Below are 27,483 nucleotides of genomic sequence, written 5' to 3'. Positions count from 1 at the left end.
TCAAGATAGGATTATGCTGCAGCCACCTCTGATAGTCTCACAAGAGCAGATGGTTAAATTTTTAGTGTGATCATTTATAACACAGAAATTAGTAAATGCTCAAATCAAGGAATGATTTATTGTTTGTTGATTGTATGAGCTTAAGAAAGTAATAGAAGAAATGTTAAAAATACAAATGAAAATAAGTGTGTCATGGGTACATTTCCCTTTTTGAAATAATAATTGTTAAACATTAAATAGCACACCACTGGATATAGAGCAAAATATACTAAGGACCATCCCAGCAAGGAGTGGACATTGGCACTAACACAAAACCCTAATTCAGGAACTAAAGCTGAAAGGTTAGTAAATCAAAGAAAACATAGACTAACACGAAAAAAAAAATCACAAATCTAGAAATCTCTTTAAAAGAGAGAGCAACTGTTTAGCAATTGTATGTAAATGGAAAATCAAAAGATAAAAATAGATTTTTCACAAAGACTATATGAATACCAATATAAGTTGTTCTCTTTTGTTCTCAAAAAGGACCAAAAGAATATCACTATGCTAGAGTATAGTTATTCTATATTAGAGCCTATGTGTCTGACTGTGGATGATCAGACCAATAGAAGTTCGGAATGCTCTGCTACAAATCAGATACAAATAGTCCCTATAAACATTTGAGGTAGCTTCTCTAATTTTGCACATCTCATATTTCTTCTGAGCTAATTCAATTCTGCTTTGTTCATAAAGCACAGCACCTTCTCTGATGAGGACATGCTATGCTGAGTGCTCCTGTGCCAATGTCTCTCATATTATACAATCCATTCCAAAGTTCTTGAGAGCTTGAGAATATCCTTGTATCAGTTTTTCTAACCACTTCATGACTGTTTGCATGTATGAGTTTTCCATAACATAGTCTTTTTGGTAATTGTACATTTGGCATTTAAACAATGTGGCCAGCATAATGGAATTGTGCTCTTTGCAATAGAGTTTGAATGTTTGGGGCAGTTTGGTTTGAGAAGGGACCTCATTGTCTAGTATTTAATCCTGTCAGATGATCTTCAGAATCTTCCTAAAACAATTACAGATCTGTTACATCCAGAAGGTAAAGATATAAAGAATATACTGATTATCCTCTGAAAGGAACCTCAAAAGAAAAATTTGAAAATCTGGAGCACCTCTACCAAAATAAATTTATTACAACCATTCAGACTCAAGCAATTCTGAACACCAGTATCATGGAACTTCAAGTAGGATGACACAAAAATATCCACTTCTGTAAATCAAAAGAGAACTAGGAATACAATATTCTGAAAGACAACAGATGTAGACTTGCAAGCAAGAATAACTTTTCTCACAGAGGGATAAATGAATCTTTGATGGAATAGAGTGCTTTCAAACATTTCTGATGGAAAAACTAGAGCTGAATAGAGACTCTGAAATACAAACATAAAAAGAATATCGAGAAACTTAGATAAATTTATTTGAGCTATTGGAAGGAGTCATATGGTTATGTAATGTTAATACATTAGAAGGAGAAGAAATAAATGTCCTTTCAGAACATTAATGTTTTCAAAGAATATAGAGGAACTTAATAAGAAAAACAGAGGTATTAGGGCCACAGGGTGGTATGGATTGGTTCTAATTTGAGAATTTGAAGAGGGGAAAGAGAAAGGAAAAGAAAATGAATACACTGGTGTAGAAAGGAAGAAAAAAAGTGGAACTTGCGGTTTCTCATAATTGATGTGCATAAGAAGAGTATATAAACATGGAGAGTGATTTAGATATGGAGGGAAAGAGGTTTCAGATGAACGTATAGGTAATAAGGGAGCCACTGGAAGTGATTGTTTTGTTTTGTTTTTTGGACAACAGGTGGACTTGCGCTTTAGGAAAGTCATTTGGCAATTGGATAAAGGATGGACAGTAATGGGGAATAAGTGAGATAGAGACTCCCGTAGGGTTATTGCAATGGTAAAGGCAAGGGGTCCTGCATTGGGGTGGGGACCACGTGAGTGGAAGAAATGCAAATGAAAGATATCGTGGAGGAAGAATCAGAGAATTTATGGCCTACAGGGTGGAGGGGGCGGAAAGCAAAAAACAGAAATTGAACTGAAATTACAAGTCAATCTGGGCAATGCTGGCTGCTGGAACCAAGCCTGGAGGGGCGGAGCAGCAAGCTGCACCAACAGCCTCCGCCCAGCCGAGAGTGCGGGCAGAAAACTCAGCAACTCTTGCCCCTCCACCCCTCCCCAGGCCAGCCCCTCCATGATGTCACTCACCTTCCTCGCCTTCTATTGGGTAGCTCCATGAGGGCGTCCCTCTCCGCCACCAATAGGAACGGAGCCGGCCGGCTGACCCGGCTTTAGGTCTGCGCAGGCGGAAGTCTTCGGTCTTCTGCAGTACCGACTGAGCAGCGCTGGCGGCCATAGGCTCCTCAGAGCCGATCCCGGGCTGCTCTTGGGGATCTCCCGAGACCCTCACCTCTCCTCACCTCGACGCCGGGCAGAGAATGGCGCGTTTCGCTTTAACCGTTGTCCGACAGTAAGTAAGCACGTGGGAGGCGGCGCCCACCCCTCTGTGGGCGGGGTGCGGGTGGAGGGCGCAGCCCTTCTCCCTGTGACCCTCTCCTCCCCCTTAAAAGCCCCTTCCCCGAAAGGAGCCTCCCTGCTCTTTGGGGGAGAAGAGAAGGAACAGAAGCAGCAGCATCCTAAAGCCCCGACCCAGGGATGCTCCCGGAGAGCAGGGACTGTTTCTTAATTTTTTTCTCTCTTCCCCGCATCCTCTCTCCCTCTCATCTTCCCCCCTTTCCCCCCCCCCCCTTGGTACACAGTAGGTATTTAATGTCCGATCCCCATTTAAGAACACGCCTGAGTCAAACTCATAAATTACAGTTGCGGAAACAGACCTTGAGAAATTGATACTTGTCCAAGGTCACACGTCAAGTGTGATTTGATGTTTGAACCCAAGTCATCTTGACTTCTGAACTAGTGCTCTGTGTACGCTGCCTCGTTTCCCATCTTGGAGGCGAAGAGGGATCCCGGGTGGAGGGCTGCGTTTTTGGAGCTGGGAGGGACTAGAAATGCAATGTGCAGGAGTTCTTTACCTAAGTCTGTGAAATGGTTTTTTGCTTGTTTGTTTTTAAGTAGCAACTTAGATTATAATAGCTTAATGTGAATAATTCTGTTGACACGACTACATTAAAGTTGTGTTGTTTATAAATATACGTTGCGTACATATTAACAAATTATAAAATGTTTATAAATACGTTCATAAATGACTAGGTATTGTTTATAAATAATTGTTTCATGTAACTATGCCAATGTCATTGAAATTATAATTACTTTGTAGCCACGTATATTTTATTTATTTAAAGACCTTTTTTCTGAAGACTTAACCAGGCTGCTAGAGTTGTTAATGAGGCAACAAGAAAGGTTAAGCAAGCACCCCTGTTGGAGTACAGCTCCATTTTATAGAGAAAAAAGCTGATTGTCCAGAGCAGTGAAATGTCTTGCTCTTAGTCCTATGGGTATTCAGAATTGCAAACAAAAATCTTATTGTAAACTGATATCCCTGTAGCATCTGATTTCCTCACCTCCATTAGCTAGAGATCTCAGAGGTATGCTGCAGCATCTTGAGAATCTCGGGTATGAAAATAACCTCTGTTCATCTGTTCTAAACTGGCTCAGAATAGGGATTTTCTTTATCTTAAACTGGTCTACCACCCTCTCTTCTTCATAGACCTTCATTTGTGTTGAAAAAGCACTGGATTTTGAGTTAGAGGACCTAGGTTCAAATTTGGCATTTGCTAATTTATGCTGGTCATTGCACTCTAGGTTTTACTTTCCTCATTTGTAACATGAATGGATTGAACGAAGTGATTTCTTATTTCTAAGGTGTGTTTCAAGTCTAATTGAACCTGCTCTGGAGATAGTAACTCTTTTTTTCCTTTAGGGTAGGAGGTCCAATCCCTAGGCCTGTCCAGATGTGAAATTAAACCAAATAATTAGAATGCATTTTTTCTGTTATTTTCCTCTTGCTTACTTCCAAATCTGTTTTGCTCCCTTGGGAATTATGCTACAACTAGGATCAAGAGAATGTAATTTAAATCAGATCTAATTCCATCCCACTAATTACCTTTGTGACCTTGATTTTTCCACCTCAGGTTAAAATAAGGAAGTTGGACTAGAAAATCTTTTAGATCACTTTCCAGTTCTAATATACTGGGAGTCTAATGAGATTATGTAAAATGGAATTTGCCATCCAGAGGAGAGTAAAGGATTTCTGAAAGTCTGCAATTGAACCCAAGTCTTTTGACATCATACATAACAAGCAGCTTCTTGGTGTCTTTGAGCTATTCAGTCTTAAGGAACATCTAGGTGATGAAACATCACCAGGGCCTGTGACCCTGACAGACAAGTCACTTAAGTCCTTGATTTCGCTCAAGCACTATCTTCTGGAAGCTTTTCCCAATGTTCTCAATTGCTAGTGCACTTAATCTCATTGTAGTGTATTTAAATATTTTACATTAACTTGTATATGCTTTTTGTGTCCTTATTGTCTTCTCTGGCACCTGGACAGATTGTTGCTTTCATTGTATTTGCTTATTTATGTTGTATTTAGCTTGTTTGCACATACTTGTTCACTCTTTTTCATCCCTGTTAAGAGGGCTCCTTCAGGGCAAGAATTGTTTTGCATTATGTTAAATGTTTGTTGACTGACTTTGTATCTATTGCTAGCACAGTGCCTGGCACAAAGCTGGAGCATAATAAATACTTGTTGAGTGATTGATGAACTTGTTTGAGCATTAGTTTCTAAGAAGAGAAATCCATGCTCTGTAAATCTTAAAGTGTTATAAAAACATGAGCAGTTTCTATTATTAGAACTTTCCTTTACTGATTGAGGAAGCTGATTTGGAAGTTGATAAAAATATTTGCTGGAGTTCACACAGCTGGCAGAATCAGAAATAGAACCCAGTTCTCCAGTATCCTTTCTTGATGTTTTTCTTGATTCATAAGTCATTGAGCAAGTAATTTCTGAAGGAAAGACCTGAACAACAGTAGAAAACTAAGTTGGATACAATTGGCCGTTCGAACTTGAGTATGTAAAAAAACATAAAAGCCAACAGAATTTACAAAATGATCATGATTTGGATTCCAAAAGAAGCCAGCTATTAAATGGTTATCTATGTAAGAACAATACCTAGCACAGGGTAAGCATTTAAGTGCTGTTGAATGAATAATATTCATTTTCTTATTTACTATTGGGCTAAGCACTTTATTAGTAAATAGTGTTAGGTTTCATGACCTTTCAGCATTCATTGGGTTATGAAGTAGCTCTGAATTTGATTATCCAGTTCTATAATTTAAAATTCTAATAGAAATAGGCTACTATCTATACATAAAGATCCTTTCGAGCTACATATTTTTTAAGTGTAATGTTATTTATATTTTATTGCATTTGAAATCTGAGTCAAACCTCACTGGGGAATATTACATGTAGCATGTAGCTTGTATATTTGACACTTCTGGTCTAGAATAACTTCCTTATTTTAGAAATGAAGAAACAGGGCTAAAGATTAGACTTTGATCATTAATTATGTCTTATTTCTCAGATGGGGAAACTGAGACTCATAGATATTTTTTGGATATACTTCTAACTCTTCTCCATTTTGTAAAATACTATAAAAATTTAAAATTAAAAAAACATTATTTTATTTTCCAGATACACATGCAAAGATAGTTTTTAACATTCACTTTTGTAAAACCTTGTGTTCCAAATATTTCTCCCTCTACTCCACTTTGCCCTTGCCCTAACATAGCAAGCAATCTGATATAGGTTAACATGTGCAATTTTTCTAAACCTATTTCCTTATTCATCATGCCTGCTCCCCCCCCCCCCAAAAAAAAAATTGGATTAAAAGGAAAAAACCCACACTACCAAAGAAAAAAAGATAAAAAACTATGCTTTGATCCACATTTCAGTCTCTATACTTTTCTCTCTGGAGAGACATTTCCTCCCAATTCTGTTATGGCTTTGAATCACAGTATTGCTGAGAAGAGCCAAGTTTATCACAGTTGATTGTCATATAATCTTGTTGCAGTGTTGCACTCAGCATCAGTTCATGTAAATCTTTACAGATTTTTAAAAAACCGGCCTGCTCATCATTTCTTATAGAACAATATTTCATTATATTCATATACCAAAACTTTTTCAGCCATTCCTCAACTGATGAGCATCCACTCAATTTCCACTTCCTTGCCATTACAAAAAGGTCTGCTACAAATATTTTTGCACATGTAGGTCTTTTATATAGATCCAGTAGTGAGACTGTTGGATTAAAGGGAATGCACAGTTTTGTTGCCCTTTGGGCATAGTTCCAAATTGCTTTCCAGAATGGTTGGATCATTTCACCATCCCTGAAATAGCTGCTACATTTTTGCATGTGTGGGACCTTTTCCCACTTTTATGATCTCATTGGAGTATAGATTCATTAGTGACACTGAGTTGATCTTTTTGAAGCTAAGTATAAGTTACTATCACTATTAACATTACTTTAAATATATATGAACCATCCTTCTAGCCTGTCAGGATTTTTTTGACTTCTTTGTGTATTATCCATTACTTTAGCTATCTCTTTTAAATTTTGTGTTGTTAATGAATTTGGCTAATATACCTTTCATTTGATTGAGTGATAAATAAAAATGTTAAATAGAACAGGATTAGGCACAGATGTCTTTTTGTTACCTTCTTTCAGGGTTGTTAAACTATTATTTACTTTGGGTCTAATCTTTTACCCATTTCTGAATGTGCCAGTCATTAATGTAGTGGCTTCCTATGGTATCACAGAATAGTTTCCAAAAATCCAGCACACATAAGGCTGAAATTTCAAGTTTTGCACAAATGAAAGGATTTTTCCTGGTCCTGACATGTTATGAATATTGCAGTTCATCTATGATTTTTATCCCGGATGTTCAACTTTTAGTTTTTCAAAAATTAAACACTGCTAAATGATACAAATTCATTTTAAGATGGAAAATGTAAAGACAAAGTGTTAATTAGGATTTTTCGGAAGAAACTCATTGTTTTGTTATATAAGTACTCCTATGGGTTTTGAGAAACTAGAAACTACCCAATGAAAATCTGTAGGTGTTGTATAATTTAAAGTCTTAAAGAGTGGCCTGGAGCACTGAAAGAATGAGTGTCACATGGCCAGTGCCTAAGACTGGCTGAACTTGAATTAAAATTCTCTTTAAAAATGAAAATTCTATTTGAAATTCCCTTCAAAGAACTTTGAAGGTTTATTTAGGTTATATCTAGCTACAGTTTATTCAGATGTTTTTTGGTCATGTCTTTGACTACATCTCTGGGCAAGAGATACTTTAGTGGTTTGCCATTTCCTTCTCCAGCTCATTTGATAGGTGAGGAAACTCAGGCAAAAGGTTAAGTGGCTTACCCAGGATCACACAGCTAGTGAGTGTCTGAGGTGGGATTTGAAGATGAATCTTCCTGACTCGTGGCCTAGAATGTATCCATTGCACACCCTATCATTTACCATGTTATAAATGAAAATATCTTAATATGAAAATGGTTTTCACCTCACAAATCCTCTGAAAGGGTCTTGGGGTTCTTAGGCCACACACATTTAAGCTATGCCATACTTCAAATTTATATATATATGTAGCATTTGTTGAATGTTAACATTCTTCGTGCTCTTTAAGCTGTTCTGTGATATGTAGAACTGCTGGAGGAGCAATCTGTTTTTAAATGAAATACCTGATCTTTATCAAAGGGCCTTTTTGTTTTGTGACTGGTAATGCGATTATGGCTAATTGAATCAGCTTAAATATACATTGGGTTTAGTCTGAAAAGCTTTACCTTTTCTAAAAGCACCAAGCACATAGTTTCTACAGGACCTAGCCTTTTGAAATTTAAATTTTTCTATTAGAAAAATCTCACTGCTGAACTATCAAGAAACCAATAATTCCTTTAAACTGTTAAATTCCATATGTATATTCTATGTAAATCTTAATAATGTTACTCAATGAAGCATTATAGATATGTCCTTCCTCACTGATTTTTAGTAAACTGATCCTTAAAATTGGCATTGGGAATATTTTACTATATTGCTTCAAATATTATGCCATCTTGCCTCTTTGAAGAAGGGAGAAATAATCATATATACATACATGTGTATGTGTGTGTGTGTATGCACACATTTCCAAAATTGAGGAAAAATGGATCCTATTTTTGGATTATCTTGGTAAATGGGTTTTCTGATGATATGAGGACATTGTGTGATATATGCAGGTAACTGAGATGTTTAAATTAACTTTTTTGTTTAAAAGGTGCTCAAAGAATATAAATCTTATTCTTTCCCATAATAATAATTCACTAATTTCCATTACTTTAACTCAGAGAACATTGACATCATTGGTCTTCTCTTTTGGGGAAGTGCTTTGATTAATTGAATTATGAGTTTTTATAAATTGTTAGGGATAAATCTGAGAATGAAAAAATTCTAGCCCTCAAAAAAAGTGATTTAAAGTACAATGGAGAATAAGCCTGCAAAAATGAGTGTAGTCTATTTGTAGAACCTATAAATGACTGGTCATGAGACTCTTGGCATAAACATTTGTATTCTGGCAGAGCCCTGGAATTTGGAAATGGATCATACTGCAGAATGTGAAATTGAATGTTGTTACCATGAACTCTTTCATAATACACTACTTGCTATTGCCTTTACCGTCATTGTCACAAAAGTAGTTTTAACAAATAAAGTGGTTTGTTACTATATTTTTTGTGCCCTTAATTGTGTATGTGTGCACACACGCACACATACGCATGTGCATATGTTTGTGTATGTATATGTGTAGATGTGTCCTTCACACATGTTTGTAAGTAAACAAATATTCTTTAGCAAATTTAATTTCTTATGCGTTTCCCTTTTTACTCATCACTTAAGGTTTGTATTGATGATTAAGTTTACAATAAAACATTTTATTTGAAAATAATTTAAGGCTTTGAATTAATAGTGAAATTATCTTTTTTATCTTCTGTCTTCATTTCCCAAAATAAATTCAAAGAATGCTTGTCCGGTAACTATAAAATTAAACATTAAAAGTTGTTGAGAAAGAGTTCTTTTTCTTTGCTAATATTTGTAAAGTACTTTGAAAGCAAAAAGTTGAAGCTAACATTAAGGGCTATCATTAATAATTAGCTAATGGTTGTAGTTTTCACTTTTCAAAATACTTTGCAGAACAATTTTAGTATTTCATTTTTCTGTTTCTTCCCACTTGAATATCCTTTCAGTACCTTAAACTCAGCATATCTAAAACTGACCTCATTATCTCACCCTGTTTCTCTTCAGTGTTCTACAAATCCTTTTAGTTGCAAGATGGGAAAACTTCAACTTTTCTTCATTCAAGATGAAATCTTACATCTCGATTTAAGGTTCATGACAACAAGGACTGTTTGGTTTTTCTGTTCTTGGTGTTTTGCTAGGACATTTTAATTTAATTTTTTGCTCAGACCTGTGATTTTCTTGATATAAAGAATTTCTGTTGAGAAAACTCCTATCAAGGAAGACAACATACAGGCTGAGGCTGTTTGGGCCCAGTGAAATTTTTAAGTAAGGTTGAGATTACATGTACATGTATATGTATATGTAGAATCAGGATATAAATCCAGGTATTTCTGGCCATTTATAGCATTTTAGCATCCTGCCTCTTCACCCTGCAGTAAATATTTAATGTTTGTGGAACTGAATTCAAGTAGATGCCAAAGTTTAATTCTAACTTCATTCTCTTGTAGCCATACTTTTCTCTCCACTTGAGATGACTACCACCCTTGTTCTGGCCTTCATTGCCTTTTACCTGGGCAATTATATTATCCTACTAATTGGTTTCCCTGTTTCTATCCTTTTTCACCTATAATTTATCCTTAATAAAATGCCAGATTCATTCATTCCTTTGCTTAAAAGCTTTCATTATTTTTTCTAGGTCAGGCCCTCCATAATCTGGCTGTACAGTAACTTTCTGGCATTAATTAGTATTTCTCCCCTTGACTTCATTCTGTATCCTGAATCAGTTTGGACTGCTCCTCTTGACTAGCCATCTCCCAACTTTATTCAGGCAGGAAAGTCTACCTTGCTTATCTTCTTCTCTTGTAGCATCCTTAACTTCTTTCTAGTTTCTGCTCAAATGCTGCATTCTCTCCTTCCTGCTGAAAGTGTTGTTTCCTTCCTTTAATTTCCACGGAAATTTTTTTCTGCATCTTTTCTTTGCTCACATAATTCTCAACTGTGTGTATGTATCTGTGTATGTCTCTGTGTGTCTTGTGTCTCTATCTGCTTCTTCCTATCCTAATCCCTTCAAGAGTGGGGAGTGTTATTTTTATTTGTAGCACTTAGCATAATACCTTGTACATTGAATTTTGTGCAGATGTCATAAAAATATGTTTAAGAATAAATTGCCTGGGAAAGGGGTAAAACTAACTGGTTTCCTACTCAGTTTTCACTGATACTTGTTTCTAGTCAACATTCTTTTTTGTCTTTTTATTAAAGATTTTTATTTTCAAAACACATGGAAAATTTTCAGCTTTCACCTTTGTAAAACCTTGTGTTCCAAAATTTTTTCCCTCTCTTCCACCTTCCCTCTCCCCTAGATGACAAGTAGCAATCCAATATAACATTATTATTTTTTGTTAAATCCTGTCATGAAGTCTACTGTTCTGTACAATTCTTCAGTTTATCATAAAATGATTTTTTCATCTCTCTAAAGATATGGGGTCTCTCTTTTTTGGATTGATTTCCAATTAAAGTTTAAGTCTTTGGTATTTCAGGCATTCTGGGGAGCTGAACGATAGATAATATAGCAGACTCAAATAAGTAATTTTGCTACTGACTCTTTAAAACTACATTGCCATGGCTTTACATCTTTATCTTTATATTTATTCTCTGCTATTGTTGTCAGGGCATTTCTAGACTCATTAGATTTATTTTCCTCATAGACCCCTAAAGTTGTCTTATTTGAGTTAATAAGATGAAAAATAAATGTATTATACTGAGGGAGATGCTAATGTACAAGACTATTGATGAGAATCTCTGAAGAAAATCTTAGGGACAGGATGGAGAGCTATTAATATAATGCGTTTGCAATTAGTTGAATAATAGCTAATTAATAAATTGATGTCATCCTGGAGGGAGGTCTCCCTTTGATACTATCTATTCAGTATTTGTTTCAATTATTTAAAGCATTTGCCCTATTTATAGTCTTAAAAGATGAAAGAACAATTAATATGAGGCTATATGGTGGTGGATGGAATATTGGATTTGAAGTGAAGACACAGTGCCAGTTATGCTTCTTAACACTTTGCATGAGCCTCAGTTTTCTCATCTTTGGATACCAGAAGATCAAACCTCACAGGGTGATTTTGAGGATCAAACAATATAAACATCATAAAGTACTTTGCAAACCTTAAAACTAAAGCTAACTCTTATCTTTTCATCTGGTCCATAAGGCTACCAGAGACTATATTAATCAATAGTATGAGGTCCAGTATGAGCCCCCTTCCTTATAGACTGCATCTGCTCTTCTTAAACATTTGGAGTAGTGTATGCATACTTTGTATGTAGCGCAAGGCCATTGACAAACTGGAAGCTAGTCCAGAGGGGAGAGTATTGAAGGAATTCAAAATCATTTGAAAATTTACTTTACTCTGGAGAAAACAAAATAAGATTTAGCTAAAATATGGGGGTGGATGGGGAGGAGAAGTGGAAAGGTAGAATAGCTCTCTTAATATTTGAAGGGCTTATTATATATACCGCTATTAAGTATGTATTCCAAAGAGATCACCAAAAAAGGGAAAACACCTACATGTGAAAAAATACCTCCTTTGTGGTAGCAAAGAATTGGATTGAGGAATGGCTGAATATCATTTGGAGAATGACTGAATAAGTTGTGATATGTGGATGTAATGTAGTACTATTATGTCATAAGAAAAGAACATGTAGATTTCAGAAAAACTTGGAAAGACTTGCATGCACTGATGTTGAGTGAAGTGAGCAGAGCCAGAAGAACATTGTATACAGCATTAACATTTATCAACCATGATCAACAACATGATCAACTATGAATAACTTAGCTATTCTTAACAATACATTTCAAGAACATTTCAAGCATTTCAAGAGTTGTGATAGAGGATGCTTTGCACATCTAGAGAAAGAAATGATGGAATCTGAATAGATTTAAACATACTATTTTCACTTTATCTTTTTTTGGACTTTTTTCCTCTGCTTTCCTCTGTTCTTTCACAACAAGCCTGATATGGAGATACATATGATTGCACATATATAACCTAGTAACTAGTTGCCTTTTTCTTCCCAAAGAAACCTGCAATATAAAAAAAAGTTTTAAGAACTCGAGTTAGATCCTTCTGCTCAAGAGTTTGAGAGCAGTAGATATAACTTGCAGAGAAGATTATTTCAACTTAAAGGGAGCTAATACTTCCTAGAAGAGTTATCACAAAGTGGGATGGCCTACTACCTATGAGGCATGTTCTAAGAAGAGATCTTCTAAGTGGTCTGAGAAATACATACCTTTACAATGTTGAAGTGGTATGATTCCAGGAATAGGGTTTGGAGTTAGAATATTGGAACTATGAATAATTCACATAACCTCTCTTTGCTGTAGTTTGTATAGTTCTTATACTGTCAACTCTGATTTATTTTTGTGAGAAAAGTGCTTTGTAAACTGGAATTTATGAGTTTATAATAGTATTAATAATAATAACAAATTGTCTTTCAAATAAAGTGGATACTTAAAGTAGTTTAGTGTCAGTTAAAGTTAGTACTAAATCATAGGATCAGAGATTTAGAACTGCAACAAATTGCAGAGGTCTTTTCTTCTGGGCCAAAGTTTCTTAAACTACAGGTTGTGATCCCATATGGGTTGCATAACTAAATATAGGAATAGTGAAATGTTTGACAGCAGTCTTTGATAAATGGTAAAATTGTGTGTATATCAAAGAATTGTTTTAAGATAAATTTCTTTATGATTTATTATCAGTAAATGTTTAGCTTGTATACATGTCTTATAAACCTATATAACTGGGATCATATAAAAATTTCTCTGGTGAAAAGAGGTTGTGACTGAAAAATTTAAAAAACCCTGCTGTAAGCTAACTTGCTCATTTTATGGATGAAGAAACGGCGGTTTCTTCAAAACCAGAGAGGTTGTATGACTTGTCAAGGTAAAGTGGGAGAACTGAGATTTAAAGGTTCTTCAACTTTCAATCCAGTCTTTCCCCTAAATTATACTGCTTCCATTAAAGAAATTTCAAGTATTTGTATTTCTGTGGTTTATGTTGTGTTTTACCATCATTACATTCACTGTACATTGTAAGAGTTTTTGTTACTTGTATTTTTTTCTTTGTCTCAATAGCATGATATGATAATCAGAGTCTTTCTCTCTATTTCAGTGGAGAAACAAGATATAACAGAGAGAAAATTCTTCAAGGTTAGTCTAATTCTACTGCAAATATGTTTTGGAAATTTTTTTCAATGTTAATATGATCTAGCTAATAATGGCTTTTAAAAAGTATCCAAATGAGTGATGATCAGAGCAACTGATTTGATTAATTTTAGTAGTGAACCAAGTGCAAAGAACAGTTTTCCAAAGTAATTCCTCCTGAGTGACTTCAAAGGAGCAAAATCAACTGATTAAAGAGTTATATTACAGTTTGTTTTAAAAATAAACTGACTAATTTAAAAATGACTTGGTTTAATAAATGTCACTGCCCAGTGTTGATGCTATTTCCTTCTAAGGTTTCTTTTAATTTAGTTCTAAGTTCAATAGCAAAGAGAAGGACTAAATTGAAGTCTCCTATTTCTGCACATGATTCTGTTCTGAACAGACTCTTCTGATTAGTCCTCTTCTCTTACAGTTAGATCTTTTGAGTTTTAAGCTCCCAGATACCTGACTAAACAGACTAATTTTTGTACCTTGGTTCTGAAAACATTTAGCTTTATTTTGTGATAAAGACAGCTCATTTCTGGAGGTTACAGATAAATGATTCTCATTCCTGGTGTATTCAAATTTTTGTTCCTGGAACAAATCTGATTTCTCATTCTGTGATCCTCTTGCCCCACTTCCTCATTCCTAAATAAAGTTTTCTTTTTGGTTTTTCTGTTTGATATGTACTATACCCAAAGTTAGTCTATTATTTACCTCCTGAGCTAAAGAAAAAGAGCAGTATAAGTGGATAGTTATTTGCTGTGCATGAAGAGATCATAAAGTAAGATATGGGGAGGGCTTCTAATAAAGTGAAAGGTTTCATTCATTTAGAATGCTGTGGAAGGAGTAGGAAAAAAAAATCTTTAATTTTTAGAGGCCACTCAGCCCTGTTTGTAGTGGCTAGAAATTGGAAATTGAATGGATGCCCATCAATTGGAGAATGGCTGGGTAAATTGTGGTATATGAACGTTATGGAATATTGTTCTGTAAGAAATGACCAGCAGGATGAATACAGAGAGGCTTGGAGAGACTTACATGAACTGATGCTAAGTGAAATGAGCAGAACCAGGAGATCATTATACACTTCGACAACGATATTGTATGAGGATGTATTCTGATGGAAGTAGATTTCTTTGACAAAGACTCAGTTTAAATTTGATAAATGATGGACAGAAGCAGCTACACCCAAAGAAAGAACACTGGGAAATGAATGTGAACTATTTGCATTTTTGTTTTTCTTTCTGAGTTGTTTTTACCTTTTGAATCCAATTCTCCCTGTGCAACAAGAGAACTGCTCGGTTCTGCAAACATATATTGTATCTAGGATATACTGCAACATATCTAACATATATAGGACTGCTTGTCATCTAGGGGAAGAGGGTAGAGGGAGAGAGGGGAAAAATTGGAACAGAAGCGAGTGCAAGGGATAATGTTGTAAAAAAAATTACCCTGGCATGAATTCTGTCAATATAAAGTTATTATAAAATAAAATATATTAAAAAAAATTTTAGAGGCCACTCATTTCCCATAAGTTTAGTAATTTTGCCTTGGGCCACGAAATTTGTTTAACTGTTAGCTAATTGCATCAAAGGAAATACTACAAGATAATTTTAAACAGATTTCATTTCACTATAAACAGTGAACCATCCCCAAGTTAAGAGGACTTAGAGTAAGTTTCTTAGCTTCCTTCCACTCTTCCCACCTCTGTCTTTGTCCCATTTGGCACATAATAGCTTAGTAAATGTTTATTGAAAGAATGAGTTTCCTAAATTGGGGATGGATGATTATTACATTTAAAGTACATGTAAATAAAGTAATTCATTTAGATGATTTTTGATTGGATAGAAGAAACATGCCCAAGGAAAGAACAAAAATAGATTAAGAAAGGTTTCTTGTCACAGATCTTAAATTGTTTACTTGAATGAACGTGTGTTCTAAAAAGCAACTAAAGAGGATGTTGGAATGAGCAAAATAATGCAAAAGGCTAATAAGACCAAAGGTGGTTGAGTGTTCTTTACTAAGGCACTGACCTATGTAAAATGTACTTTTGGGATACAATTGATTTGAATTATTGATTTCTCTGTGTTGAATTTTATGGAGGACATACTTAACTCAATCGTCTTCCCTCTTTCTCCTTTTTTAAAAAATATTGACAGAATCCATGCCAGGGTAATTTTTTACAGCACTATCCCTTGCACTCACTTCTGTTCTGACTTCTCCCCTCCTTCTCCCTCCCCCCTCCCCCAGATGGCAAGCAATCCTTTACATGTTAAATAGGTTACAGTATATCCTAGATACAATATATGTGTGCAGAACCGAACAGTTCTCTTGTTGCACAGGGAGAATTGGATTCAGAAAGTATAAATAACCCTAGAAGAAAAACAGAAATGCAAGCAGTTTATATTCATTTCCCAGTGTTCTTTCTTTGGGTATAGCTGCTTCTGTCCATCCTTGATCAACTGAAACTGAATTAACTCTCTTTATCGAAGAGATCCACTTCCATCAGAATACATTCTCATACAGTATTGTTGTTGAGGTATATAATGATCTCCTGGTTCTGCTCATTTCACTCAGTATCAGTTCATGTAAGTCTCGCCAGTCCTCTCTGTATTCATCCTGCTGGTCATTTCTTACAGAACAATAATATTCCATAATGTTCATACACCACAATTTATTCAACCATTCTCGAATTGATAGGCATCCGTTCATTTACCAGCTTTTAGCCACTATAAACAGGGCTGCCACAAACATTTTGGCATATACAGGTCCCTTTCCCTTCCTTAGTATTTCTTTGCGGTATAAGCCAGTAGAAACATTGCTGGATCAAAGGGTATGTACAGTTTGTCAATCGTCTTCTCTTTAAAAAAATGTGGACAATGAAATAATTCTGATTCTCAAATGAAATTCTGATTCTCTTAAGTGAATTTTTTTTTTTTTTTTCCCCTTTAGGTCAAGGTGTAGATGAACCTCTTTCAGAAACTGGTTTTAGACAAGCATCTGCTGCTGGTGAATTTCTTAAGAATGTGAAGTTTACTCATGTTTTCTCAAGTGATCTCATGCGTACAAAACAGGTGAATCTTATTTGGAATTAATCCTTAGTATCTGTTAACTTTTTTATAATCAAGTACCATATGATTTTTAAAAGCTACACACAACTATATAATCTGATCTTAAGTGTATTGTGGTAGTAAGGACTAGGAAATAAATAAGGTATTCATACTTATTTTTAAAAAAACTTTTTAATATTCCCTTATACTGAAATCTTTCTCTACCTGTTAATTAGGTGGATAGACCTAAAATTATCATAGAAAATTATTATATTTATTATATTGATTATTATAGAAAAAAAATATACAAGTAAATAAATATATATCATGAATTTACAAACTGACCTGAAAGCAGTTCTAGTCCACTGCCTGTTATACTTTATTTTATTTTAAATAATGGCTTTTTATCTTCAAAATATATGCAAAGATAATTTTCAACATTCATCCTTGCAAAACTCTCCCTCCCTTCCCCTTACCCCCTTCTCTAGACAGCAGGTAAACCAATATATTCTATTTTATTTTAAAATAAAAATCATTCTAGCCCCATGAGCCATATAAAAATAGAACATAGTCAAATTTGGCCCGTAGGCCACAGTTTGCTGTTAGTTGAATAGTCATCTTAGATAACTTTCCTATTTTGACCTTTAGGTGAAATGCCAATGTATTTATTTCATATAACTCATTCATAGCTAGTTTTTTCATATTTATGAATGTATTATGTATTCATATCTAAATGTATTCATATTTATGAAAATGAAAATATTTTTGGAAAAGAGAACTAATTCACTTTATATTTTCAGACCACTGCTATGATTTTGGAGAAAAGTAAATTTTGTAAAGAAGCAACAGTAAAATATGATAGAAGACTTCGTGAAAGAGTAAGTGTTAAGGATTCTTGCTGTGGTATTGGAACAGATAATTAATTTATAGCATGTATTTTTCCAAAAAATAATTAAGAAGCCACTTTATTTATAAAAAATAATATCACTTTATAATAGATGACATGGTATTTTTTTTGATGAAGTGATACTTGTAAAAACTGGAAGCTCATGTATTTTTCACATAGATTTTCAGTCTTATGCATCCTTATCTAAATATGTTAACTATCAAACTATTTACTCCTTCTGTTCTATATCAATGATTTTCAACTTTTTCAAGTATAAATAACCCATTTTAAAAAGTTGGCTATTTTTTTTTAAGCCTGGCATAATTTTTCTAAGAGATCTTCCTTTATCAAACTATCTTAGCCATGTGGTATATCTTATTCAGTATTTTGCAACTCTAGCCCCTCATCTCCCTACTGAAAGTTGATGATTCATGTTTTTTAGACCAAGAATGAAAGCCATATTTTAGTGTAAAAAAATACAGGAAGCCTCACAGGATAGTAGTGGTACCATTGAGAAGACATTGTGATGAATTTGAAAGAACAATGATTGGATTTAGAGTCAAGAAGACCCAGATTTGGATCCCAGCTCAGCTACTTCTTTTTTCTGATCTTAAACAAGTCACTTAACCCCTGTGGGCTTTAGTTTCTTTATAGGTGAAAAGAGAATATTTAACTAGATAATTTCTTAGGTCCCCGTCATCACTCATTAGATTCTTCATTTTATTGCAGTTTTATAATATTGCAAATTGCTTTACAAAATCTGCAATGACACAATTGCTGTGACTATAACATTCTGTATTTTATTAATGACAAGAATATCTACATTTGTTTGAAAAATAGTACATTTGAAATGCAAGCAATGTCATAGTGGATATAGAAAGCTAACCTTGGATTGGAGAAAACCTAAGTTCAAATTCTGTTTCTGACCTATACTAACCTTGTGATATGGAGTGAATCACTTAACCTTTCAGTTCTCTGAATCCTAAATAAAAAGCCAAACATATCAGTTCAAAGTATATCATTCATTTATTCATTCTACAGAATGACCATGTTTGGGGTGTGTGTGTGTGTGCGCGCGCGCACATCCTTTTACAATCTCTCTTTGGGCTCTCAGACATCAGGGAATCAGTCATCTGAAATTTCAGCATTATAATTTCTATAAGTTTGCCTCATATTTGAAGGAAATTGCAGCTTTGGGAATGTCTAGAGCAGTGCAAGTTTGGAATTTCCTAAATCACTTCTGAATGTTAATACTAAGCAAATGCCAAAATAAGATTTTGCTACCATATTGAGAAGAAGAGAACAATTTACCAATAGTGGACTTTAATTCTATAATTAATTCACTACAATCATCTTTAATTACATTAGTAATTGATATAAGCCTTTCAAGCATTCCATCTCTTAATAGATTATTACAAAATCTAAATAGACTTTATTTATAGACTACTATAAAAGTAGATGGATGATTAGGTGCCCTACTAGTTCTTGTATACTAATTATATAGGTATAAGGAAATCTCTTTTGTAGCTAGAAAATGCTCTAGATCCAGTATTGGTCATATAGGTAGATTTTGGACTGAAGACAACTGGTAATTGACTTGCCCACAGTCACACAGGTAGAAAGTATTAAGTGTCTGAGGTCACATTTGAACTCGGGTCTTTCTGATTTTAAAGCTGGGGCTCTATCCACTGTGCCACCTAGCTGCCCCTCTACCTCTCTTTACATAAATAATTAAATCTCTCATAAGATAGATGATTAACTCTCAATGGGGTTAGGATTGATAAATTTAAAATAGAAGGCATTTTTAGAGCTCAGAAGAACTTCAGACCTTAAATCCCTTCACTTGGGTAAGTTAGTTGATATCCAAGTGATCTTTCTAAAATCATACAGCTAGCAATACATTAGAACCCAGATATCCTGAATCTCAGTCCATTGCTCCCTAGACAAAGAAACTTAAATATTAATAAGTACTGCAGGTTTTCTCAGCCAAAAAAAAAAAAAAGTGAAACTATCAGAAATAGTAAACTATTTTAAAATTAAAAATTTTATTATATTTTTATGTGGTATCTCTACATATAAACAAATATACACATACACATACATATATGCACTTATATGTATGTGTATAAACAGACACGTGATATGAGGCACCTTAGGAAAGTCACTTAATCTCAGTTTGCCTTAGTTTCCTTCTGTATAAAATTGATTGTTATGAAGAAGTGAGATAATACTTGTAAAGTGCTTAACACAGTGTCCAACACATACATAGCAAGCACTAATCTAAGTGTTAATTTTGATGATGTCCCTGAAGTTTTATTCATATGTGGTATGTGTGTATAACATAAAATTCATGTTCTCTATATACGAATAAAATTTAGTTTTTAAAGAATTAAAGTGATGGAAATGATATCTTCTTGCCTTTCCATCTCAGAATGGGGACAGGATAGTGCAGAAGGGAAAAGGACTTTTAAAGTATATTTTCTCATTTCTAATGCAAATGAGTGCTAGTGGAGAATCTAAAAGTTAAATAAAAGTTTGTATTTTTGGTAGCAAGTAAAATAGTTTACCACATTGGATTTTTCTTTGTATGTCATGTTAGAATCATAATGCTTTGTATATACTTATTGGACTAATGGTTTCATTAATATTGGGAACTCTGGGTGAAAAAATTCTGTGAGTGCAGATCAGAATTGCCTAGAACACTGAGAAATGAAGTATGATTTCCCAGGACTAAATAGCCAATATGTATCAGCAGCAGGACGTGATTGTATTCAACCAGGATTTTTTAGTTTCTCATTCAGTTTTCTATCATTATTCCCTGATGCTTCTCTAGTGAGATCTAATCTTAGATGATAATGTTTTGCAATTCAGGGACAGAAATAAAAGTAATTATACTGAAATGGAATATTTTTTATCTATTAAATATGCAGAAGACTTTAAAGTAACTTATTAAGGAGCAACTAGCATCGAATGGGAAATTGAGACCCCACTTTATTTTGTATTATTTTGTTGTCTTAATCAGTTTACTAGGTATTAAATATCGAGGTGCTATGTATTTCTCTCAATATGTGAACTCCCTCTGAACTCCTCAGGAATTTCCAGACACAATTCTAATCCTGTTCTAATCTATTAGAAATTACTAGCATGTAAACTGTACTCTTTCCAAAAATTGCCAGTCATGGGATTTTGCAGAGAATTTCTGCCTACCTGGTGACAAACTGATGTAACTTGTGGTTAGTGATCTTAGCACTGATCAGTCAGAAGTGAGATGAGCTTCTGGTGTGCCAGATTGTTGTCCTTGACCATTTTAGTCTCCTTTTTATGATTTTAAAAGAGCTGCCTTCATTCTCAGGTGCATTCTTGGCTCTCCAGAAACCTTGAAACCCATTTATTGGCTGTTGCCAGCTTTGCTCATAAATTATGTTTGGAGCTTTATGTGTCAACTTCTCTTCACCACAGGTTTTTATCATAACACCAGTGTGATCTTTTTATTTATTTTCATTTGCTCCATATAGTTACCTGAGAACATATGGGTGGGTAATTTAATCTAGTTATTTCTAGACCTGCATATTAAGTATATAGAACCATGCCTCTCAAGCAATTTAGTGAACCTCCTCTGGAAGCATGATGATAAGAGTTCTTATATTCATTTTTATTATGGATGAGTAGTATAGAGAAACATCAGAGATGTGAGGGAGTTAAACTTATTTTATTTTAAAAATTTTCTTTGTTTCTTTTTTATTATTAAACTTTTTATTTTCAAAACATATGCAAAATTCACTCTTGCAAAACCTTGTGTTCCAAAATTTTTTTCCCCCTTTCTTCCCTCTATCTCCTCCCCTTGATGGTAAGTAATCCAGTATATCAAACTTATTTTATTTATTTGGGCTATATATTTTGTACTAAAAGTGAGCATCGTCATATTGCAAATACCTTAAATTACATTTTTACCTGTTGTCCTATTGCAGAAGTATGGCATTGCAGAAGGTAAACCTCTATGTGAATTAAAGGCATTGGCCAAAGCAGCTGGGGAACAGTGCCCAAATTTTACACCTCCTGAAGGAGAAACATTAGATCAGGTATGCTACACTTTTGGAATTGTTGTTTACACAGAATGATTAAAATTTTACTCGGTTAGCGATGGGCTAATATGAATATATTAGTGTGTTTTGAGTTCATATAATAAAGCATCTCCATGAAATTAAAAGAATGAGAGCTTATTTTTGTCCCTCCCTCACTCCCAGGTTCAGTAGGGTTTGATGAATGGATGTGGGCAAGCCGAGTATAAAATTGCTTCCTAATAGGTGAATTGGTGAAAATCCTATGATCATCTTAATATTGCATACATAAAAAATGAACTTATTTCTGCCCTTTTAAATTTGTTACTGATTCTTTTGTACTCTATGTGAGAATACTTTTAGTCTGTCTAGAAATTGTAATAAATAAATATTTCTCTAGTTTAAAAATCCTTTTCAGATTTGTCTTAGAAAGACGGATTATATAAAGAACAAATGAATAAATATATTAAGAATGGCAAACTGAGTACCTCTTCCCTTGTTTAAAGTACTGCTTTCCTGAAATGGTCTGATGACCCGTCTGAGGACATTCTTCTTTTTCTTCCATCCTCCATAGACTATTAATAACAAAGCGCAGGTCCCTTGGATTATACAAGAAGAGTATTTAAGAAATTCAGTTATGACTTTTTTGGCAGTGTTAACTCCCAACTGTGGTTTAATATATTATGAGCTATTCCTTCTTCAAAATATTTATGAAGTTATTTGTAGTCATGGAGTAGAGAGGAAAATGCCCAAGCATTGGGAGAGCTATGATTGGCCATTTTTCTTTTTTAAAACAATACCATTAAGTGAAAAACAAATTGTTTCTGGCATACTTGTGGCTAAAATGTAGGACACAGTCTCAGTAATTTTTTTTCCTATTTAGCATGATTTTTTAAATAAAGTATTGTGGGATGCTGAGGAATGGGCATTATTTAATATTTCCATTCATAAGTCAATATGTTAGTCAAATGAATTTTCCCAACTACTTATTCAGCTGTGAATTTACATTATCTTTTGGAATTTACTTCGGTTCTGAGAGAAGAATATTAATGTTTAATATAATCATGCAATCGATATCTTTTTACGTATTCAGGTATTCAAGAATACTGCTCCATTTGGAGCAGGTAGGTAACACAGTGGATAGAGCTCCAGCCCTGGGCTCAGGAAGATCTGAATTCAAATCCAGCTTCAGACACTATGTAACCCTGGGCAAGTCTTTTAATTTTGATAGTCTTGCAACCCCTCCTCCTCCCCAAAGTGATGTTTGATTATTTGAAGCATTATATACCTATATAAAATATATATATTCCCTGTTTTTTTCTTTTTAAAGTATTTAAAACAAATGCAAATAAGAAAATGGCAGAATAGAAGATGACAGAAAAAGAAAATTGTCATGTGCCCAACAATATCAATAAAAAGTTTGTTTCAAGAAAGCATGTATTGTAATAAAATACATTGTATTCATAACTATCCATCTTTTCTTTGCTTGCTTGTAGTAGTTAAGATATGAGACTTTCTCTGAGAAACAGTCTATGAAATTTATTTTCCAATTCTGTTTTCTGCCTGATCTTTACGACATTGGTTTTATTTGTGCAGAACTTTTAATTTAATGTAATCAAAGTTATTCATTTTATACTTCACACTATTCTGTCTCTTCCATGATCTTCATGGAATTTGTTCCATGTTCTTCAAATTTTCTTAATATCTTCTTTTATACCTAGCTCATTAACCATTTTCATCTTTTCTTCACAAATGGTGTGAGATATTAGTCTGTGACTTAAGTTTGTCTAAATGTTTTCCTGATTTCCCAAATTGTTTTACTAAATAATGAATTCTTACTCCAAAAACTTAAGTCTTTACACTTGCTAAAACACAATGACAGTATTGTTACTTGCTGTTATAAATTATCTACTCCCACTGATCTACCTTTCTATTTCCTAGCCAGTACCATATAGTTTCATAACAGTTTTTGGAGGTGATTTTTTTTGTTTTTTTTTAGTTGTTTCAACCTGACGTTCTGGGATTTTCTCAACCATGTATTCTGTTGCACAGTACTTTAATAGGTCCATGGCAGTTTTCTTTTGGGTTTTTTTCCTTTGATCAAGATATAAAATGTTCAGATTTATCATGTTTGGTTTAATTGTTGATCAATTCATATTTGTTGTAAATTTTGAATTTCTAGTAAAATTAAAGAATTATTGTGAAAGAAAGCAGCAGGATATGGAAATTCTGATTGGAAGACAGTATCAAAGAAGTTCCAAAGGGTTTAGAATTTTCTGGTTTTAATTATATCCAAATTTGTGAAAATATCTTTTCTCATTCTTAAGGCAGCTGCTTACCTTGTCTGATGTTGGCTCTGCTGAGGAATATGCCAAAGTCTAGATAGTAGAGGAAAAAAAATTAGTTCTGTACTCTGTGTTTTGAGTACAAGTCTTTCAGAAGCTCCCTAATTTAACATAAGTATAATGTCCAAACTGTTTTTAGCTTTGAGATGTCCAAATTTTTCCTATGCCCTCCACTATAATTCTCTATAACCTATGAGAATTTGAGGTCACAGGGGCAGTTAGGTGGCCCAGTGGATAGAGCACCAGCCCTGAAGTAGGAGAACCTGAGTTCAAATCTGGGCTCAGATACTTAATACTTCTTAGCTGTATTCCCTTGGGCAAGTCATTTGGTCTCAATTGCCTCAGCAAAAATTTTTTAAAAAGAGATTTTCAGGTGATATTCACAGGGGACTTGAATAAGTGAAAAGATGGTAATGTACTAAAATACATATTGGGATTAATATCCTAGAACTATAGTTATTTATCATTTCCTTAATTTAAAAAAATTCTTAAAAATAGTATTTATTTTTCCAAATACATGCAAAGATAGATTTCAATATTCACCTTTTCAAAACCTTGTGTTTTTCTCTTTCTTCCTGTCTCCCTCTCCAAGACGGCAAGCAATCTGATATAGGTTAAACAATATCTTTTCCTTAGTTAAATAATATATTCTTACTACTAGAGAAAACAAAGTGACTGCCTCTATTTGATCAACTTCCATGACAAGGATGGGTTATCATAGTATTGGGAGAGACATAAAACAACCATGAAACAGTTCTTTTCTTTCTAGGAGCTTAAAGAAAACATAGAAATTAGGAAGTACTTAATTATTGGTGATGAAGAGAATGTGGAGAAGATAAGCAAAAATGTTTGTAGCAGTCCTTTATAGTGGCAAGGAAGTGGGGATTGAGTAGATGCTCCTAATTGGGGGATGACTAAGTAAGTTGTGGTATATGTATATTACAGAATATTGCTATTCCATAAGAAAAAATGAGCAGGCTAATTTCAGAAAAGCCTGGAAAGATCATGAAGTGATATTGAGTGAAGTGAGCAGAACTAAAAGAACATTATATACAATAATAAGATTATGCGATGATCAACAATGACGTACTTGGCTCTTTTCAATGATGTGGTAATTCAAGGCATTTCCAATAGGAATGTGATTGTGTCATCTCCATCCAGAGAGAGAACTATGAAGACTGAATGTAGATCAGAGCATATCTTTTTCACCTTTTTTGTGTTGTTTGCTTGTTTTTCCCTTGTGTTGTTGTTTTTGGTTTTTTTCCCCCTCAACATGATAAATATGAAAATATGTTTAACCTATATCAGATTGCTTCTTGTCTTGGGGAGGGGAGACATAAGGGAGAAAAATTTGGAACACAAGGTTTTGTGAATATGAATGTTGAAGATATTTTGCATGTATTTGGAAAGATAAAATACTATTAAAAATTTTAAAAAAGAAAAGAAAAGGAGGGGTAGTTAGAAACCAAGTAAAACAGGAATAATCCTGAAAACCTTCAAAATTGTGCTTCACACAGAAATCTTATTAAAAGGTAAAGTAGGGACAAATAAAAAGGGTTACAGAAAGGTGACCAATTAAAAAAAATCCCAAGTAGGTTTATTTGAAAGATGTAGATAATGTGTAGTCATAGGTATCAGGAGACATTGACAAATGCTTTGACTATATTTAACTTGGATTTTTAAACAGATAAGATTAGTCTTACTTAATTTTGTCTCTGTGTCCCCAGTGCTGAGTGGCAGAGTCTAACACTTTGCTGCTCAATAAATTATTAAATATTTGTTGAATTGATAAAATTTATCATATATCACTTACCTGATACATACTGGAGCTTCTGTAACACAAGTGCTTAATAAATGTTTGCGGGTTGATTAATTTCCTATTATGTGTGCAGTTTGAAAGGCTGACATAAAACCTTTTGCATTTCAATGTGGGTCTGCCATTGACCAATCGAGACACTGCAAGCTCTCTAGACACTTAGGACAATTGCTATGAAAGAAAAATGTTACTAAATTCATTGAGCAAGCCTATGATTGTCATTGCCAGACTTTTATTCAGAACTTGGTAATGCCCCAGTACTGGGCACTGAGCTATTAAAAGATTTGACTAGAGCCCCTCCCATCTTCATTATGTAGCAGAAGACTTGAATCCAGGCTTTCCTGACTTTGTAACTTAATTCTCTATCTGCTTCTCTGTGCTACCTCTCTGGAAGGAATAAAAGTAGAAGTAATATGAAATCAAAGACAAATTACATAGATGTTTTAAACAAATGAACAAATTAGGGAAATGGTTGTACCCCTATACTCTTAAGTACCATGTGTAGTTTAGGGGAATGCAATTTACATATTTATAAACTGAAGTTTCTCTAGAAAAGATACCACCCTCTTTAAATGTCTAAGGAGTTCCTCCTGGGAAAGCAGAACTAGATATAAATTCCTGGTCTCCAGAGGAGTCCAGGAAGATAGAAGTTAGAGAAAAGATAAATCTTGCCTCAACATAAAGAAGAACTAACAATTACATTTTGTAACCTAAAACCTAATGGATTCCCTTGTGAGATAATAGATTTTTTTGTTTTTGGAAGAAAAGGGCTAGGTTAAGAAGCATGGAAAAAAGTTATGCTGCAGGCTTGACGGGGTCGAAATGACCTCTGAGGTCACTTTTAATTTATGAATCCATGATTTGGATGAACTAGTATTTGTTTGTTTTTTTTTGAAATGTTCAAATGGAGTTATTAAATGCCGGAGAGCAGTCAAAACTCTTTGCTTATTGGAAATTCCTAATTTTTTGTTTTTATTTTGTTTTAGGTGAAATTACGAGCAAAGGACTTTTTTGAATTTCTTTGTCAACTGGTACTGGATGAAGCGGGTCAGAAAGAAAAGCCCTCATCAGGAATAATGGACAGTGGCCTAGAGGCCTTTCTAACAGGAACATTTTCATTAGGAAGCAACTGTGGATCTGATCTTAATTCAGAGAGTGTTTCCCAAGTATTAGATGCTAATATATTGGTGGTGAGTCACGGGGCTTACATGAGAAACATGTTTACTTATTTTGTAGTTGATCTACTCTGTAACTTACCAGCAAACTTAACTAAATCGGACCTCAGTTCAGTCAGCCCCAATACAGGGATAAGTCACTTTATAATAAATATAGAACAAAGTGCTACAGGAATTAAAAAAACCATAAAGTGCATTTGTATTAATCTACAGGATCACCTAGCCAGAATGACAGAAAGTGCCTAGCCTCAAATAAATCATTAGGATCTTAATATTTTTGTGTCATTGAGGGAGCACCTTGCTTCCAATAGTTTTGATTCCAAATACTTAAAAAAGTTTTCAGAAATAGGTTACAAAATGAACATGGAAAGCTAGTAACATAAAAACTCTGTTCTCAAAGAGAACCCAGGGAATGAATTTTAAAGTATGTTTTGAAAAAGATCCACTACTGGCGTTTTGCAAAAGAAATGTCACTTTGACATGTCAAATGTCATTTGAGTAGAAATGGCCATGTCCTTGTTGATAAAATCCAGTGTTGTCAAATGAAGTATTATAACTTTGTTATAATTTTGAAATATAATTTATTATCACTGTATTTAATGTATTGCTTTATTTTGCTAAATGTTAGCACTGAGGATGGTTATTTTTAATAACACTACCATG

The 27,483-nt window shown here is 34.1% G+C and overlaps 1 protein-coding gene across 1 annotated transcript; it reads left to right on the top strand.

The window, feature by feature from the left end:
* Positions 1-2,366: 2,366 nt before the first annotated feature.
* On the top strand, positions 2,367-27,465 carry TIGAR (TP53 induced glycolysis regulatory phosphatase). The gene is made up of 6 exons (XM_052000742.1): positions 2,367-2,523; positions 13,459-13,496; positions 16,443-16,564; positions 17,341-17,418; positions 21,395-21,505; positions 26,632-27,465. The coding sequence occupies exons 1-6, from the start codon at positions 2,492-2,494 to the stop codon at positions 27,064-27,066; spliced, it is 816 nt and encodes a 271-aa protein (XP_051856702.1). The 5' UTR covers positions 2,367-2,491; the 3' UTR covers positions 27,067-27,465.
* Positions 27,466-27,483: the final 18 nt, after the last annotated feature.

This window comes from Antechinus flavipes, chromosome 5, assembly GCF_016432865.1.
Source record: "Antechinus flavipes isolate AdamAnt ecotype Samford, QLD, Australia chromosome 5, AdamAnt_v2, whole genome shotgun sequence".
In the NCBI taxonomy this organism is placed as follows: domain Eukaryota; kingdom Metazoa; phylum Chordata; class Mammalia; order Dasyuromorphia; family Dasyuridae; genus Antechinus; species Antechinus flavipes.
This window is presented reverse-complemented; position numbering and strand designations above follow the sequence as displayed.